At 35.0% G+C, this 18799-nt stretch overlaps 3 protein-coding genes across 4 annotated transcripts; 1 reads left to right on the forward strand and 2 right to left on the reverse strand.

Annotated features, from left to right (window-relative positions):
* Positions 1 to 3492: 3492 nt before the first annotated feature.
* On the reverse strand, positions 3493 to 6996 carry LOC101254666 (iron-sulfur cluster assembly SufBD family protein ABCI8, chloroplastic-like). Its single transcript, XM_004234432.5, has 2 exons — positions 5386 to 6996; positions 3493 to 4065 (listed from the first exon to the last, which is right to left on the reverse strand). The coding sequence occupies exons 1-2, from the start codon at positions 6811 to 6813 to the stop codon at positions 3847 to 3849; spliced, it is 1647 nt and encodes a 548-aa protein (XP_004234480.1). The 5' UTR covers positions 6814 to 6996; the 3' UTR covers positions 3493 to 3846.
* A 702-nt stretch (positions 6997 to 7698) lies between these two features.
* Positions 7699 to 10467, forward strand: LOC104646186 (uncharacterized). Of its 2 annotated transcripts, none has more exons than XM_010319434.2 (2): positions 7699 to 7838; positions 8975 to 10467. In XM_010319434.2, the coding sequence occupies exon 2, from the start codon at positions 8993 to 8995 to the stop codon at positions 10217 to 10219; it is 1227 nt and encodes a 408-aa protein (XP_010317736.1). In that variant the 5' UTR covers positions 7699 to 7838; positions 8975 to 8992; the 3' UTR covers positions 10220 to 10467. The 2 variants fall into 2 exon arrangements, with proteins under 2 accessions (XP_010317736.1, XP_069152361.1); XM_069296260.1 differs by lacking the exon at positions 7699 to 7838 and adding an exon at positions 7881 to 8026.
* Positions 10468 to 11180: 713 nt separating this feature from the next.
* LOC101254975 (polyadenylate-binding protein RBP45) lies at positions 11181 to 17727 on the reverse strand. The gene is made up of 7 exons (XM_004234433.5): positions 17227 to 17727; positions 14460 to 14928; positions 12484 to 12539; positions 12278 to 12408; positions 12083 to 12182; positions 11825 to 11992; positions 11181 to 11706 (listed from the first exon to the last, which is right to left on the reverse strand). Exons 1-7 carry the CDS (start codon positions 17515 to 17517, stop codon positions 11704 to 11706), a joined length of 1218 nt encoding a protein of 405 aa, XP_004234481.1. The 5' UTR covers positions 17518 to 17727; the 3' UTR covers positions 11181 to 11703.
* Between the last annotated feature and the right edge of the window lie 1072 nt (positions 17728 to 18799).

The following is an 18799-nucleotide window of genomic DNA, read 5'->3' on the forward strand; positions in this document are numbered from 1 at the left end:
AATAGTATTCAGTCACTAACAATTATCAGGAACCGAAGACATATACTACTATTGGTTGAATATGACATGCTATACAAAATTTCTTAAATAGAAGAAGGTATAAAATTTTAATAGCATGAATTTGAATGTTATTTTGATTGTTTTGAAAGACTCAAAGGATGAGTCATGTTGTACTTCGATTTATTATACCGTTGGTTAAGGGTAAGACGATGAATTCAAGTTTCATCGCACCAAAAGGGTAAGACATCAGGTTAAAGTCCGGATGCACCATAATGAAAAATATTTGAGGATAAGACGATAGATTCAAGTTCTATCGCACCAAAAGGGTAAGACATCAATCTGAGTTTTGATGCACCGTGATTGGGTTCAAGTCCCATAGAATTATGGCGTAAAACGCCTTATATGGATAAGACATTGAGTTTGAGTCAATGCACCATAATGATGATATAATGATGACTAGGCTTTGATGAAAAGTCTTGAAATTCGTTCTATTGAATTTGCTTCATTCCTTAAAAAGAATGTGGTAGCAACATGTAATAACTCTGAAATCCGCCTGTTAACTTGCTCCATTCAATCATATGAATGTGGTAGTAGTGAATGTTAGTCTGAAAGATGACAAATGATTAATGATATGAATAAGGGCGTGGAGGGACATAATTATAATAGTCATCATTGTGGTAATGATAAAAGGAAGAACACTATAAGTTCTTCAAATAGTCCTTCAAAATGTGAAGGCAATTTAAATAAATATGTGAACTTAAAGTTCAAGGGATAATTCAGTTGCATAATGTTGCAAATCAGTTGCCAGAGGAATGCACTGACCCTATGATATAATTCAGCTGCGAATGCTTCAATGTGAAGTCCTTGAAGGACAAAGTCTATGATACGCCGAAAGCGTAATAGACCAATTGATTCCAAATATAAAATTCCTTAAAGAAGGAAGGAGCAAATGATCAATATGGTCATGATAATGAGGCAAGTGCTATAAAAGAGCACATTGACATAACACTTCATAAAATCTTGAAAAAGGTTCAGGTACCTGAAATAATAAAAAATGAAGAGATCTCGATAAGTCATGTCTTGTTGGAATCGATATCAAATAACTGTCGACGGTATCTTTGACATGAGGTAGCGCTCAATGATATAAATTGTAATGAGGATCTTGAATTCAAATCTGTCATATAGTGTGAACAGATAAATGGTTGGCCAAGTAAAATGCACAATTCAAGTATATTTTGTTTCACTTAGAAAAGTGACATTTTGGACTGGTAGTCCATAAATCAAGATATAATGTCAGTGGGGTACAAATAAATTATTATGCGATAGTATAACCGTAAGATATCAAATACGGTTTGTGCCTTGGGGCATAAAGGTTTATCGCAAAAATCCTTACATTAGTGGAGATGTTTTCTCCTTTGGTAGATGAAATGAGGTTTGTTTTGATCTGGCAACATATGAAAAATTGAATGCATGTAAATGAATAATTGTAATGTCTAGCTAGACAATGAAGGATATATGAAAATCCTTGAAACAATCCAGGTGTCTGAAGCATATAAACGTTTGAAAGAAACTTATCCAATAAAGCTTCAAGAATCCTTATATGGATTGAAATAGTCAAGGAAGAAAAAGGGTACAAAAGAATTACCCTAATTGTCCTTGTATTTTTATGAAAAGGTCTTAGTAAGACAAAATTTTGTCTTGACCTACAGATTGTTAATTTGACAAATAAAATATTTGTCTAACGGTGCACATACACTGAAAAATTTTGATGCAATTTTATGTGGATATATCACATTCATTGAGTACCCCAATGATTATGAGATCACTTGAGATAAATGATGATTCAGTTTGATCTCAAAAGAAGGATAAGAGTTTCTTGGTGATGAAACTCTATCTTGGTGCAATCAGGGCACTAGTGCATCTTACTAACAATATTTGACTGGATATTTGTTTTGCAGTAAATTTACTGGCAAGATTCAGTTTCTCCCCGATAAAGGACATTGAAATGGTGTTGAACACATGATTGAATATCCTCAAAGGACCATAGTTATGGGCTTATTCTATTCCGAGGAATCCAAAACAAAATTGATTGGTTACGCAGATGCAGAATATTTATCTGATCCGCATAAAGTTCTATCTCAATCACGCTATGTGTTTGCATGTGGAGGCACAATAATATCCTGGGGATCAATGAAGCAAATGTTGCTCTGCAGAAATAAAAGTCCTTTATGAAGCAAGTCAAAAGCGCGTCTGGTTGAGATAAATTACACACCATATTCAAGAAATGTGTGGTTTTTCTTTAAAAAAAGAATATACCAACCACAATGTACAAAGATTGGAGACATCATCACAAGAAATCAAGTGATGTTTTAATCAGGGGGAGTACAATACGCGTTGCACTCTTTTTCCCTTGATCGAGGTTTTTTCCCACTGGGTTTTCCTGGCAAGGTTTTTAATGAGGCAACAAATGGTGCGTATCAAAAGATATGTGTACTCTTTTTCCTTTACTAGAATTTTTTCCCACAGGGTTTTTCCTAGTAAGGTTTTAACGAGGCACATTATCTATGGACATCCAAGGGGGAGTGTTATAAATACATTGAATTAAGTGGATAGTCCATAAGGTTGGTACATGAACAACCATTCATATTCACTAGGTGACATGAACCTTTTTGGATAAGAATGTATCTATTTATTATGATACTTAATATGGTAACCTTTGGAGTGATTTCTCACTCTATAAATAGGGTTGTTCATTCACTATTGTAATAGATACATATGAGACTTGAATACACTTGAATAAGAAGAAAATTCCCCTTCTTCTATCTATCTCTCTTGTCTTCTTCTCTTTATGATTACATTCTTATGAGCTTGATTTTATAACAAAAACTTTCTAATTTTTTCACATTTTTTTACTGATTCAATCGAAATATTTGTGGAAGCATCTATTATACATTTTTCAGCGAAAAATAGTAAATTTTTAATAGTGTCAGGGAGTAAAAACAAACGTTTCGCATCGAAAACATTAAATTCAAATGAACCTCATCCCAACGTATGCATATATGAATTATTATAACATGACATGTTAACTAATTTAATATGGTAAATTCAATCTAATTTTGCTGCTTCTGATTCTTTTTCTTTATCTTTCCTACGATTTCTTTGATGTGACATGAATATAAAAAAGATTTCTTATTTTTATAGGGATAAGAGATTTATCTTTCACGTTCGATGAAAATCACGTGTTACACTATATTTCAATTAATATATTTAGAGATATCTCTTAGTAGTGTCTAATGGCTACTCGAGTGATTTCTATACCTAGACACCCAGAGACGAAGAAGGGCATAGTAATTGACTAAATGCTTGAAGAAGTTGAAAATAAGCATAGATTCAAAGATTCACGATATATTGATGTGCAAAAGTGATACAATATTTCACGATCTTTTATTTTAACATTTCACGATCTGAAGAAAAGACTTAAACAAGTTCTAATAATGCTAAAAAATAAAAACCTTGATTTCTTTGATCTCTAATACAATCAATTTGGGATCCATCTACAAAAGTTTTGGGATGAATTACAAAGATAACAACATACACAGTGTGATCCTACGAGTGAAGTCAGAAGAAGGTAGAGTGTATGCTGAGAGGCAGAAAGGTTGCTTCCCATAGACCCTCAGCTCGTGGAAAAGCAGGATGGATTACAAAGATATTAAGTAGAAGATAATGCGTTGATGCATTATTTACAAATGTGTATTGATGATGCAAAGTCTTGTGCTATAACTTTACAGATTACAAAACCACTAGCTACTAGCAATTAGCTTTTATTGACTAGTTTGAAATAGTGCTTTAACCAACAGATCCTTCAAGTTTCAAACTCATTAGCTGGTTCACTTCAGCACCAAATTCATCAGGAAGTTCATTGAAAACGTCTCTGCAGAAACCCGATATCATTGCAGCCATTGCTTTCTCGTAGTCGATTCCCCTCTGTTGGAAATAAAATAACTGGTCTTCACCGATCTTTGACGTTGTCGCTTCATGTTCAATGCGTGCAGTTGGGTTTTTGCTCTGTTCAAATGATGATAACATCAGTAGAAGGAATAGTGCAATGTACAATTTATGCTTATCTCATACTAAAACTGAAAACGGAAAGAAGTGGGGCGTTTTGGTTCAAATTCTTGACCTAGATTACATGATGTAAGTTACATTTAGCATCAAGTTCTTAATGTAATTCCAATGATGTTATCAACCATTGGTTTACATATTTGACTCGCAGGGAATGACGAAGGATGTACAACTTAAAGCTACCCCCCCCCCCCCCAAACCCCAACCACAACCAAACCACAACAAACAGAAAATAATAGAAAGACAAACTCTTCTTTCATCATAAACCATGGACACTTTCTCACATATCCTAAAACCATAGTTCCAACTTAAGAGCACTCTGGGCCTGAATCTGTGTCTCTAGCCTAATTTAGATGATTCCCAGACAATGAAAATACCCCCCACCCCCCAAAAAAAACACAATACATAAATACAGTTCAATTAATTTATTTTAATGAACGGGAATCCATCTGGAGCCAACTGCATCTACAGACATATTACACCAGCACATCTTCCTATCACCAAGCACTTCGACGCCTCAAGCAATCCAGCTAAAATAATTATGCAGCCCTAGACTAATTAAGTATGAGAAACATTCTCTGGAAGTTAAGAGGAACAAACAGTTATGCTCAAAACAAAAGTGGGCACAATAGGCTGCACCTAACAGCCCATACGAGAGGTCAAACAAATTTTAACACTAAAGTTTGACTTGGAACCTTACAAAATATTGCCTGCATCTCCCACACATGAATGACATCCTCGGAGTTAGTATAGCTTGAAGAAACTAAATTCTAGGTCCTATAAGTCAAAAGGACTATCAAAAGCCAAATAAGACCTAGAGTCCTACGTGGAACATCTAAGCTGCCTGTCCCAATATGGCAGCTTGTGTAACTTCTTCTAACCGATTGTTTTCCGAAGAAGAAATAGCAACAGTCCTAATGAACTTCTCTCCTCCGTTCTTCATATTGCGGATGATTTGTAACTTCATAAGGAAGACTTTTCTTTTCTTTTTTCTACATCTCGAAAAGAAGAAGTCTTAGATGTTAACTGGTGATAAACATATTGTCTATTCTATGAAAAAGGTCATGTACAACTTAAATGCACCAACATAGTGCAATTTCATGCATAGCAAATGTCGCCATAAAACGAAGAAAAGAAAAGGAAAACACTGCATAAGTAGCAAGTCTAGCATGCTCTAACAACAAAACAAAAATGAAACATTACTTATTGCTATCAAACTAAGCCAGAAAGGAAAAAAATTAAAGTTCACAAAGAGCAAACTACCTGAATGTATGGATAAGTGTTGGCAGCAGCAGTATCACCAATAAGCATTGAATCACACTGAGAGGAGTTCTTGGCATTGTCTGCACTGGACAACACCTGAACTAGTCCTCGATAACAGTTCCTAGAATGTCCTGCTGAAATACCCTTTGAAATTATCCTGCTCCTTGTATTCTTCCCTTTGTGTATCATCTTTGTCCCTGTATCTGCCTGCTGATAATTATTGGTTAATGCCACGGAATAGAACTCACCAACTGATTCATCACCCTCTAACACAACACTCGGATACTTCCAGGTAATAGCTGATCCAGTCTCCACTTGTGTCCACGAAATCTTCGACCTAGCCCCAGCACAAATTCCCCTCTTTGTAACAAAATTATAAATCCCTCCTCTACCTTCCTCATCTCCCGCATACCAATTCTGCACAGTGGAATACTTAATCTCCGCACCTTCGTGGCAATACAACTCGACCACAGCAGCATGTAACTGATTAGTATCATACGAAGGTGCAGTACACCCTTCTAAATACTCCACAAAACTACCTTCCTCTGCAATTATCACAGTCCTCTCAAACTGTCCAGTTTCCATTGCATTTATCCTAAAATAAGTCGAGATTTGCATCGGACACCTAGTGTTTTTAGGTATATACACAAAAGATCCATCACTAAACACAGCCGAGTTTAAAGCCGCATAAAAGTTGTCTTCAGGGGGCACAACTCTCCCTAAATACTTCTTAACTAAATCAGGATACTCCCTAATTGCCTCAGATATTGAACAAAAAATCACACCAGCTTTCTCTAAAGTCTTCCTATGAGTTGTAGCAATAGAAACACTATCAAGAACAGCATCAACCGCAACATTAGCCAAACGATTCCTTTCATTCAACGGAACACCCAATTTATCAAAATACTTAATAAGCTCAGGATCAGCCTCATCAAGACTATTCAAAGTTGGTTTCTTTTTAGGTTCAGAATAATAACAAATATCTTGAAAACTAATTTCCGGGTATCTATTATCAGACCATTTAGGCTCTTTCATTTTAAGAAACTTCTCATATGATTTCAATCTAAACTCAAGCATCCAATTAGGCTCATTTTTTCTACCAGAAATAAGCTTAACAGTTTCGGCTGAAAGCCCTTTTGGTAATGAAAAGGAATCAATTTCTTGATTAAAACCCCATTTATAGTCTCTTTTCAAGAATTTCTGAAGTGGGTCATTTTCATTTGAGGTTGAAACAGAAGATTCTTTACCTGGGCTGTCAATAGTTGCCTCATAGCTCAATTCTGCAGCTTTGACCTTCAAAATTCTTGAATTAGGGTTTCTGGGGTTAGCTAATTTTAGCAGAAATTGAGACCCTTTTGATAGTTTAGGTTGCTCAGTGATGGGTTGAGGAGAAAAACATGAGATTCCATTGGTAACAAGAGAAGCCATGATTGAATTTTGAGGTCTTGGTGATAGAAAAATTGGAGCTTTATTTGTTCTTTTTGGGGTGGATTTTATAGATTAGTGTTTTTTATTTTTATTTTTGTGGTGTTTGAATTTTAGTAGGGACTTGTGCTGGCCACATACCTTCTTTTTCAGCCATAAATATTTTGGATATGGTTATAATTATATTCTTTGTCTAAAATTATTTATACTCGCTAATAATAATAACATTCTCAATATGATCTCATAACTTAGATATGAAAAGGATAGAGTGTATGTATACATTATTTTTATCTCGTAAATAAATAAAAAAGTTATTTTCGAGTGTTGAGTCTTTTACAAGCCTTTTTAAAAAAATATGTTACTGTAATTATTAGAGGTAGGGTTTGATAAGAAGGAAATATTTTTCATTGAAAATATAATGTTTAGTTCGAAAAATAAGTGAGTTCCTTACTTGTTTTATAGTATTTGATGAAAGTGAATATAAAAATATTATCTCGTAAAACATTATATCGACGGGACGAGATGAGAAGTGGAGGTTAGGGGATTGAGTGAGTAGAGAGGAGATAATGAATTTAGAATATGAAACATGGTTTCCTTACTTTTATTAGGAAAATCATTTTTCTCAATTTCAAGGAATTTATTTTCGTAGAGATAATACTATCTAAATATCTGTTTTCAAACATAGAAAATGAAAAAATATTTTAAATTATTTTCTCTTTATTTATTTGAAAAAATAATAAAACCTTTGCAATTCGCATAGGTTAAATGTGTATTTATAATTTTATCATAATTTAGAGAGATTCTTATCTTTAATCCCTAAATAAATAAATTGAGTAAATTTTTCATTATAACAACTATTTTTGTGACTTTATTACAGTAAAATGAAAATTGAGATCATGAAAAAATCAACCCCCAAAAATAGGTGAGAAGAAAACTTCATTAGGAAAATAAAAGCAAGATCTTTATTTATTTTTGTATGAGCAATTGGTTTTAGAAAAATCTCAATTCTTTATAGAACAAAGAAAAAGGTAATTTCTAGTTTCTCATTCATATATATTATATATTCATCAATTTCAAGAATTAACATTCAAATATGTATACTTGAAATTAACATATATCATATCCATTGCGATTGTTTACGTGCATGTGAATTTCTAGCCTCGTATATGTTTTTCTTGAGTCAAGGATCTATAAAAAATGATCTCTTTGTGAGAAGGTAAGATTTATGTACACTTCATTATTCGTTGATTTCACTTATGAGATCGAATTGTGGTAAGATTACGTACACTCTATTTTTTTTTTACTCTACTTATGAGATCAGATTGTGGTATGATTTTACATATATTTTACTTTTTCTCGACTCCACTCATGAAATCAGATTGTGATAAAATTTTATGTACACTTCTCTTTTTTTTACTCTAACTTATAAGATTAGACTGTATATGTTTTTTTTTTGTTGTATAGATGGATATTTTTGAGTTTTTTTTTTTTCACTTCATGGAAATCTTATGACATGATTATTCATTTTTTATATCTTCTATTTCAAGAGCTAAGAAATTATTATCTAAAAATTGTCAATTAAATAATTTGAAGTGAAATTTATATATTGATGATGATCATGAAATTGAAGAAGAAATTCTTCAACCCAAATAGAGGAGAGTGGAGACATCAAGAATTTCAGGGCGGAGCTAAAAGGCTACTAAATAAAAATTTGATCAAACTCAATAGCTTTAGTTTAAATCAGTATTTGTATCAAGAAATATATACAAAAATATAATTCGGGATCAAATTAGTAACTCTTGATGTCGTTATCGTAGAATGTATAGCTCTTTAAGTTCAAATCCTGGATCCATCATATCTATATATAGTCCACAGGAGAAATCCCAAACTCAAACTCCATAAAGTTCAAATCTTGAATCCACCACTTAGAAATCATACGAAGGAAACAATAAACAAAGGATTTATCATCTCATTTGTCTTACAACTTTATTTGAATCCTTTGGATCATGATCACTGTGCTAAAATGATGAGGTAAGGATTTAGATAGCTAACTTCAACTTGTTTAGAATCGAGACGTAGTTATTGTTTGAGATTTTTTAATCCTAGTGCATGTGCTTGTGATACTAATCCATGATAGAAAACTAATGTCTTCAATTACATGTAGTGTGAAGGTTTACACATAATGAATGATCAAACTAATCAAGAAAATCCCTCTCCTCCAACAATCCTTCCAGCAAAACGAAGGCGCGGCCGCCCTCGGAAAGATGATGGTCCAGCTAAAAGAATGATCTTGCAGACTCCAACAACTCCAGCACCAGAAATCATGAGGCAAAAAGATATCACTACAGATGAAAACATGTTAGGACAGATAGTTTCTGGTGTCATTGATGGTACTTTTGATGCAGGGTACTTCCTTTCTGTCAAGCTTGGGAACAACGCCACCACGCTCCGCGGATTAATCTTTGAGCCGGGGCGATTTTCTCCCATAACAGCAGCAAATGACATTGCCCCACAAGTTAAAATGCATCATAGAAGACAAGTTATAACTCTACAAGATCAAGAAACTGGTAGTACTAATGAGCAGCTGAATGTGTCTCCAGAACAAGTTCTGTTGCCTTCTGATCATCCATCAGTACGTAACGATCAACGTGGTAATCCAGATGAAATGATCAAACATCAAACACAGTTTACCCCTTTATTGGAAAACCTTAGAATGGTTGAACAAGACGAGGTGATGGAGGTGTTTGAAGTCGCGAACCAATCAGGTCTCGAGTTAAATGCAGAACAAGGTAAATGTACCAATGGACAGAAGAGTACTCAGAGCCAACTTATAGACTCAAACTCAATAATTCAGACAGGTACTCTTGTTTGTTCTGATCTCAACAGCTTAAACGACGAGATCCATCATAATAATGTTGTCGATGGATCACTAGAAATGGGATCGAATCAAAAACAGATTGAAGCTGAAGTGGAGAACAACAAGTCTAATCTTGAAACTTTAGTTCAGCCAACAGAGTTGGTTCATTATGAACTAAAGAAACTCGAGATCCATCGAGCTCCTCCTATAGATGCTCAAACTCAACTCATTCCAACAATCAATCCAGAGCTTCAACCAAAAGAATTGACACAAAGTGGACAAGGGAATCAAGATTTTCAACCTCACCAAACTCCGTCATTCGTTGAACTTAACTTTCTAGCTCAAGAATCAGTAGCAGCAGAAAGTGAAGTAAAGCCAAGTGATTCAATTCAAAATGAAGTACCTTTTTTCGACATGCCTCAACATAATGACACTCAAGAATCAATCAGTGAATTAGTAGACTTTTCGATGGAAACGCGAAATTCTCCAAAGGAAAAGCAAAGTACTGATGTTGGAACAGAAGTTGAGGTTGCAGGAAAGGAAGAAACTTAAAATGAAAGGGGGAATAAGCAAGTGATCTTAGTTTATGATATGTTTTGTATTAGGTTCACATTGAGTAGCACAGCTAGAAGGATCGTGAACTTATCACTAAAATACCTCTAGCTAAGTGAATAATAAACAAGAGTTTTATGTATTTCTGCTAAACATGATGGATTGGAATCAGAAATTATTAGATGTATGTCAACTAAGTGTTGCTCGTATTGTTCAATCATTTAATTACAAGAATCATTCTTTCTCCATATTGTTCAATCATTTAATTACAAGAATCATTCTTTGATAAGTGAATATACAAGTTAGACTCAACAGAATTTGATTTATCCTACTTTTTGTGTTAAAATGGAGAATTGAACCGTGAATTCTCTTTCTTCGTCCTCAATTGAACATATCTTGAAACTCAAAACTTATTTTCGAACTCATTTTTCACATTTGAAGTTATATTAGAATAGATTAAAGCATGGACATTAAATGAAGTATTCTTTACAAAAGTATAACAAACACAATCCATCTTTACTTTCAAAAATTCCAACCCTATAATATTTTATCTTATTTTGACCTAATATACATGCTTATTATAGCAGATTCTTTATTCGGTCTAAAATTGACAAATGTCAAACGTAAATACTCTATAATCTTAAACAGATCAGGAATTAAAAAAACTATCGAGACATTTTTTGAAATAAATAGATCAAAAATAAAGACTAACAAATTAAAAACAAAAGTATTTTGGTTAAAGCAGTTATATACCCCCAACAAAATCCCACAAGTGAAATCCAATCCACGACAGTTACATACCCCCAATAAAATCCCACGACAATAGAATGCATATATATATATATAGACTTAATTACTACCTCAGAGAGGTATAGGTGCTCCCGAAAGACCCTCGATAGAGTAACAAATCCATGTACAATGAAGAAGATACCAATAAAAAAGAACATTGCAATAATCAGACTGGAAAGAATATAAAAAGGGGATACCAAAACACAATAAAGAGTACATGATTAATGCTTCAAAAGAAAGATTATCCCACAATACAAAATAAATTCCAACAATGAGTAAATTTTTTCTTCCAAGCGAAAAACTATTTTTAAATAAAATACCATACCATTGTTTGTCCATACATAAATTATAGCAGATTACAATATACGTTTACTCGTTATGTATAACCTCTTTGTGCCTTGTAAAAACCAACTAGAACAAAAATCCAAGTACCAAGTTGGACTCATGAAAAGTAAACATAAAAGCGCAAAAAACAAAAAGATCAACAAAAAAACCAATGAAAAATAACAGAAGGTAACTAATGAAAAAGTAAGCGATGGTTGAACACAACCATAAATACTGATCTTCAAGAACCAGCCTACAGTAGTTTATCTTATACTAAATCTGATGCAAACTTCGAATCCATGCCCCTCCCTTTCTACATCGTTGCATTACTGTGCTAGGAAGCTTTCGTCGACTCCTTTAACCAGCAGAGATCACTGCACAGCCACATTAGAACAGCAACAAGTATTAACAATATGTAACAAATTTATCATGCAATATCATCCGTCAGTAGTAAAATTCATTCTTTAAGTTGTTGAAAGGGTAAGGCAAAACCTGTGGTTGTTGCTGCTGTGGAGGGTAATTTCCATACCCAGCGTAACCCCCATAATATAGATTTGGATCCTGAGCAGGTTGAGCATAACCATAGGCAGCAGCAGCGGCAGCATCATATCCAGCTGAATACCCATAATAACCACCGTATTGGTTTGGGTCAGCCTGAGGCTGGACAACCAGAAGATGAAACATTGTGTATGTCATGCACTAAGATTAGCGTCAGAAACCAAAAAAATGATTTATGCATTAACTATTAACCTGCTGCTTGTTGGAAGGGCTACGACCCCATGAAAGGCGGATAGTTTGTCCACCCAGCTGAGTTCCACTTAATGCTCGTAGAGCTTCCTCAGCACAACTTCTGCAATTACAAAACCAACCATGTTAGTTATCATTGAAGTCAAATTTACATCTATTATTTTTTGTTGAATTAACATATGAACTTCAGAAGGGTACCTGTCAGCAAATTGAACAAAGCCACAACGTTTGCCTACTGGTATTTTCACATGAAGCAACTGTCCATAATTTCCAAAAACCTGCCTTAGATGGTCATCTGTTACATTAGCATCCAAATTCCCAACGAATATCTGCAATCAATGTCAATTTCACATGAGTAGAAATCAACAGAAAATTATAGTACTTCCATAAGTAAATGTACTGACAGTTGTATTAGAAGGATCGTCCTCATTTTGAGTTCCATTGGTACTTTGATATGAAGCTGCAATGAAAAAAAGCATAGATGAGGGTAGATGCAGACAAATTTTCTTATCCATTTAAAAGAAATACTCCACAAGTATTTATCAAGAAAATGAAAAGAGGTGCAAACGAAATTACAAGCACCTGTATAATAAATCTTCAAACACTAACAAGAGCAGGTAAAAAATCAGATAGATTAGTGCAGCTAAAAGCATAAACATAATTTTTGTGCTGTGTTATATAAACTTCTAATACAAACAAGTTTGAGCATTGGTTACACCTGGCATCTGAAAAGAACACTAAGGTATTTGGTTCAAGAGACAAAAAGACACAGTGAGCTGTTGTTACTTCATAAATTATATGGGTTACAACGACCCAAAAGAAAATCATCAGATATGAATGTTCAAGATCCATATTAACTAGTTTTAATTGGACCCCCCAACCACAAGCACACAAGAAAAGTTCATACTCCAGATTACTTTTTAGGTTCAAACTTACAAACAGAGGGACGCAAAAATGCCAATATAAAGAGTGAAGGAGCAGTTGATCAACAATAAAAATACTTGTCAACAGGGTTCAATATAGTGACATGACCAACCACATCCTGTGATGTACTACCCCTGACACTGAACCAAATCCCTTTGAGCTTATAACTGTTGCCTTAAATGATCTCAGTATCACTAAAATAAATATAAATATGAAAATCATACTAACAAATCCGAACCCCGTCCCAACACCATCATATAAATTGGCCAATTGCGAGATCGTGTTGGAGAGACTCCTCTAAACCAGCCTCAACATCCCTTAATAACTTGTTACAGAAATCTAACTATTGAAACTTCAAGAAAAAATGAAACAAAAAATAGTTGACAAGAATCTGAAAAATCTAAAAATAGCAACAATAAGCAAAGCGAACATTGACGTGGAATCAAGGTGTCCTAGTGGTTTGGGCTTGGGACTTCCATGTTGGAGGTCTCAAGTTTAATACCCAATGCCAGTGAAAGCAAGGGGTTAGCCTTCTAGGTCGAGCTCGTCGCACCAAGCTTGTCTAGTGCGGGTTACCTCTCATTTGTGGTTTGCAAGCTATTGCATAGGTGCGGGTTTTTTACCCTATAAGCACCCAAAGGATAACCTCTGCGAGTTTCCCTTGCCATAAAAAAGGGACATGTTATGGCTGCATTAGCATATGAAGGTGAGGGGAAACAACCTCCTCCCGGAATTTTTGTACAAGTAAAAAATAAAATGGCTGAAAAGTAAAGGAATGGATACAGGACCCAAGTATATTTATTTAGGAATTGGAACTGCGAAAAGCTTAAGGAAACTGAAGATCAAAGTGACACTCGTGGCAGGCTAACTAGATATAAAGAATAAAACAGCTGATAAGTAAAGATAAATAAACTGATAGAAAGCGTAGTGGGAAAAGGAAGAAACTGGAAAAAAAAATTAATGCCACGTGGATCTGCCATAATGGAAATTTTGCCACATTTAAATGAACTGACCTACAGAACATCACGTCCTAAAAGTTACTCATTTCAGCTGTAACAAGCTCCAGGCCCCAAAATGATAGAGCCTCCGACCATTCACCCTGCTTCGAGACAATCGGAGTTTTATGAGATTTAATATTTCAAGGATGTCTTTAATGAATGGAAGGAAAAGATGTTGAAAGCTGTTGCTAATCTTCAAGGAACGAGAGCAAGCATAACAGCACTGTTTAACCCAGTGAGGTGAGAACAAAACCAGCAATTGCCCCCAAAACAAACTGATATCATCATCAAGCCAACATAACTCAAATTGTCAAAAGCACAAAATCGCAAATTTACAAGAGAACAGGTTCAAAACCTAGGAATGCATATGTACTTAACTGCAAGCTAGATGCATTCCTTAACAGCTCTAGAGGATACCTATGTAGACCAGTACAAGAAACTACGAGGTTTGAACATACCTTGCACCTGACCAGGTACACTCTTCTTGTTAGCTGCAGGGCCTATCCGCATTGGCCTAGTGGAGCAGAACTTGCCATTCATCTCAGTCATAGCATGCAATTGCTCACTTTCATCTGCAAATTTAACAAACCCATAGCCCTTTGTGCGCCCAGTGACCCTATCAGTCACAACCTTTGCACCCTTGACTGAGGGGTAGTTGGCCCTGAATGTCTCCTGAAGCATATAGTCAGTGACATCAGCTGCCAAGTCTCCAACAAAAATTGTGTATTCAGGACCATTATCTGAACGTTTTTCACCCGAACCGAGTGATGCCCAGTTGAGTCTAAAGGGTTGCTCACTATTAGGCATCATGGAGCCATTATATGTTTGTAGGTTTCTTTCAGCAGCCGCATGACTAATAAACTCAACAAATCCATAACCCTCAGATTGTCCAGATTGCTTGTTGCGGATAACTTTAACAGAGGCCACCTGCATAAACAATAGTTAGAAGACTCACAAAACTACCATAAATTTGAAGGGGGAGAAAGGAAAGGAAATTAAAATAGCAGAAACACAACACTCATACGTCATGCACTGGAAAATGCAAGAATATTTTTCCATACGTCTACAAATCATGTCAATGAAGGAAACATTTACACAATTATAAAGCAAGCACAAATTTGCACTTCTCCATAGCAGGAGAGGCTGATGAAGCAAAAGCCAAGAAAAATTTACAACTAGCAATTATAGGACTTCAAAAGCTTCAACAATTATCCTGACATGGTCTACTAAGAATGACATTCCGTTACAAAACAAGATGAATGATAGTCAGACTGTAATAGTTTTAAAAAAGAAAACAATAGAATAGTTTATGGAAGTGCTGGCTCCTCGCACAGTCGTTCAAACAAATTGCTTGTATTCACCAAAATGGTTTTTGGTTAAATACACCATTCAGTTCCTGTATGTGACCAAGAAACTATATGTGCCTAACATCTCAACTAAAACATTTTCAAGAAAAAATATCTGCTTAACATCTCCCCAGCTACCTAAAACCTATGGACTGGCCTTCTCACAAAGTTGAGATCATAACCTATGACCTCTAAGTATATGGGCTCAAGCAAGAACTATGTTTGAGCCATGAGCTGCAGCACTCTAAGTAGATTGAGAATCTTATTAAAACATCATATTGGTTGAGACCAAAGTCCCGACGTCTACAAACCCCACATAATATGAACTCGAGGCAAGAACACATGTAAAACAGTTCAAACTAATGCCATCTAACCCTAGCAATCCCTTTCTACAAGCTAATTTTATCATCATAGCAGCACTACCCAGAGATTTAATTGATATGTTTCCCACACACATAAGTCGCATATGGAGACCTATCCATTAATGTATTGCAACTCAATGAATTCAAACTAATCCTCGGTGCTAATTTTATCATCAGAGCATCACTACCCAGAGATATTAACTAATCTGTACCTCGGTGCTAATTTTATCATCAGAGCATCACTACCCAGAGAATTAACTGATATGTTTCCCGCACACATAAATCATATATGGAGACCTATCCATAAATGTATTGCAACTCAATGAATTCAAACTAAACCTCGGTGCTAATTTAATCATCAGAGCGTCACTACCCAGAGAAATTAACTAATCTGTTTCCGACACACGTATATCATGTATGGAGACCTACCCATAAATGCAATTCAACTCAATGAATTCAAACTAAACCTTGTGCTGATTTTATCATCAGAGCATCAGTCGCAGCGTGGCGGACCAGGATTTTCATTCAGAGAGGTTCGGAAAATAAAAATATAAACATGTAAAAAAGTCTTTAGAAATGGGAACCTTGATTTTTTGGGGGTTTAAAACCACACTTTACGCAGATTTTTTAAAGTAAAAAAACACTAAAAAAAGAAAAACAGAACGGAATTTTTTCTTTAAAAAAAGACTGAAAAAAATAAATCACTTTCCCTGGGATTCAAACCAGTGACGCACAATTCAATTTCAAGGGGACTGCCACTGAGCCACCAGCTTCTCTTTGTTATTGAGATGGTTCAAAAATATATATATATATATATATGTATATATATATATATATATCTACTGAAATACAGAAAACTTACTTTATATACGGTGTAATTTTTTACCGAGGGGTTTGGATGAACCCCTGGAGACAACCTGGGTCCGCCCCTGACTACGCAGAGAAATTAACTAATATGTTTATCACACAAACATATCATATATGGGGACCAATCCATAAATGTAATACAACTCAATGAATTCAAACTAAACCTCAGCGTAACATGTTCCTCGAATTACATTTAGAACACTAGGACAAAATACATCCATAGCACATGAAAGGAAAAAAACAAATTCTGAAAATTAAAAATAACCAATCTTTTCAGTTGACGCCTCATAGTTCAAAAAGCAAAAGTACAACAGCCACATACAAACATATCTAGATATCAGCATCAATGTGATTTCCTGCCCTATTATTTTCAAGTATTCCAAAAACATGAAGGAAGTAGAACGGATACAGATTATTCATATAGCATGGTTAGGATAGAGGCCTAGTAACTGTTATAGAACGCGAAAAACTTGAAGCATAACACAACAATTAGTAGTTCTAAACGCAAATTCTCAAAAGCCACATACAAGCATATCTAGATATCAGCATCAATGTGATTTCCTGCCGACTAGTTTCAGGATACATAAACTGGAGAACTTGAAGAATACAAAACAGATATCGATTATTCATATCCGAAACTCGAAGCGTACCTCTCCAGTGTGAGCGAAGCAGTTCTGGATATACTGTTCATCCATCCAAAACTGTAGATCTCCGATCCACAAGCTCCGGATCTCATCGGAACTGGTCGGTTGAGCAGCAGCTGCCGCGGCGTTGTACTGAGGTTGTTGCTGTTGCTGGTAATAATACGCCGATTGCTGCTGCGGAACCTGATACGCTGCCGGCTGCTGCTGAGCCATCCAATGTTGCTGCGGCTGCTGTTGATACTGTTGTTGCGATGGAGCCGCCATTGGTTGTGGAACCATGGAATTCGCTGGTTGCATTCTTAGGGTTTCGGTGAGCAGAGTAGAGAAGAAGGTTGACGACGGCGACGGCAACGGCGGTGGCGGCGAAAACCCTAAAGGATTTGGTGAGAGAGAAGGGATATAGAATTATTTCGTATTATATTTATTATGTAGTGCGATGCCACAAAAAAAGGATAGTACGATTTGTGCCCTCGTGGCTTTTTTCGCAAACAAAAGCTCAAACCATACAGTATACGATTTCAATTCTTTATATTATTATTATATTTTTTTTCAATTTTACTTTTTTCGGTACAAGTAGGAAAATTATAAAAGGTAATAATAAAATTTTGTATTTTTTTGGGAGAAGTAGATCTTTTTCATGTTTGTGATCATCATTTGCTATATAATGCACATACTCACTTTTCTTTTGACGTGGACAATATTTTTTTTGTCGATTTTAATAGGTTCGCTTTTTGGATCATCTTTTGCCCAATGAGGTATCCTTCATTTGTCGGTTCCTTTTGGGTTTACCTTGTTCACAGGTCGACCACATGGCAGCAAGAAAAAGTGATCTTGTGCTATAATCCGGTGATATTTTTCTTGTCGGGACACACAAACTTCTATCGTGTCTCAGATCACATTTCGAAACACCCTTGTAAGCCCCCAAAAGAGAACTAAAGCAGAGGACTACGAACTTTTTCAAAAAGAGATTTAAAAAGCTACAATGTTTTGTACTTACTTTTCTTGTTGCATAATTCAAATAGGATAGAAGGGATAATGTCGTTGTGAACATCACAATATTCCTCTTTTTGGGATTAATGTTCTCAATGGTTATATGTAATTTTCGATAATAGTCGTAGAAGATGAAACTCTATGTCGTCTTATTGGATAAGTTTGACAAGAAATAAATAGTATATTTTCACTTCTATTTCTGTATATTTTATATCTTTTGTAAATTGTACTACTTAATTATTCGATAACCCATAGTTTTATGGTGAGACTTGAAGTAGATTTTGTTGATCATCAATATTGAGATAGTTGGGTGCATCAACTTTTTTCTTTTATAGGAGAGGGGATAATACACTTTAAGGAGCTTGTGCTATTCAATCGATAAGAATACTAGAATATAATAAAGGCTTGTTTTCACAAATGAAAGAGATGTTATTATTTCTCACCAGTCATATGAAATGTATAATCTTCTTAGAAAGACAAAGTTATCGTATTTTAGTCGATATTCTATCACTAATCTCATCATATGTATGATCTTTTTAGGAAGATAAAGTTTTTGTATTTTTATCGATATTCTATCACCAATCTCATA

Source organism: Solanum lycopersicum, chromosome 3 (genome assembly GCF_036512215.1).
Source record: "Solanum lycopersicum chromosome 3, SLM_r2.1".
Classification (NCBI taxonomy): Eukaryota; Viridiplantae; Streptophyta; class Magnoliopsida; order Solanales; family Solanaceae; genus Solanum; species Solanum lycopersicum.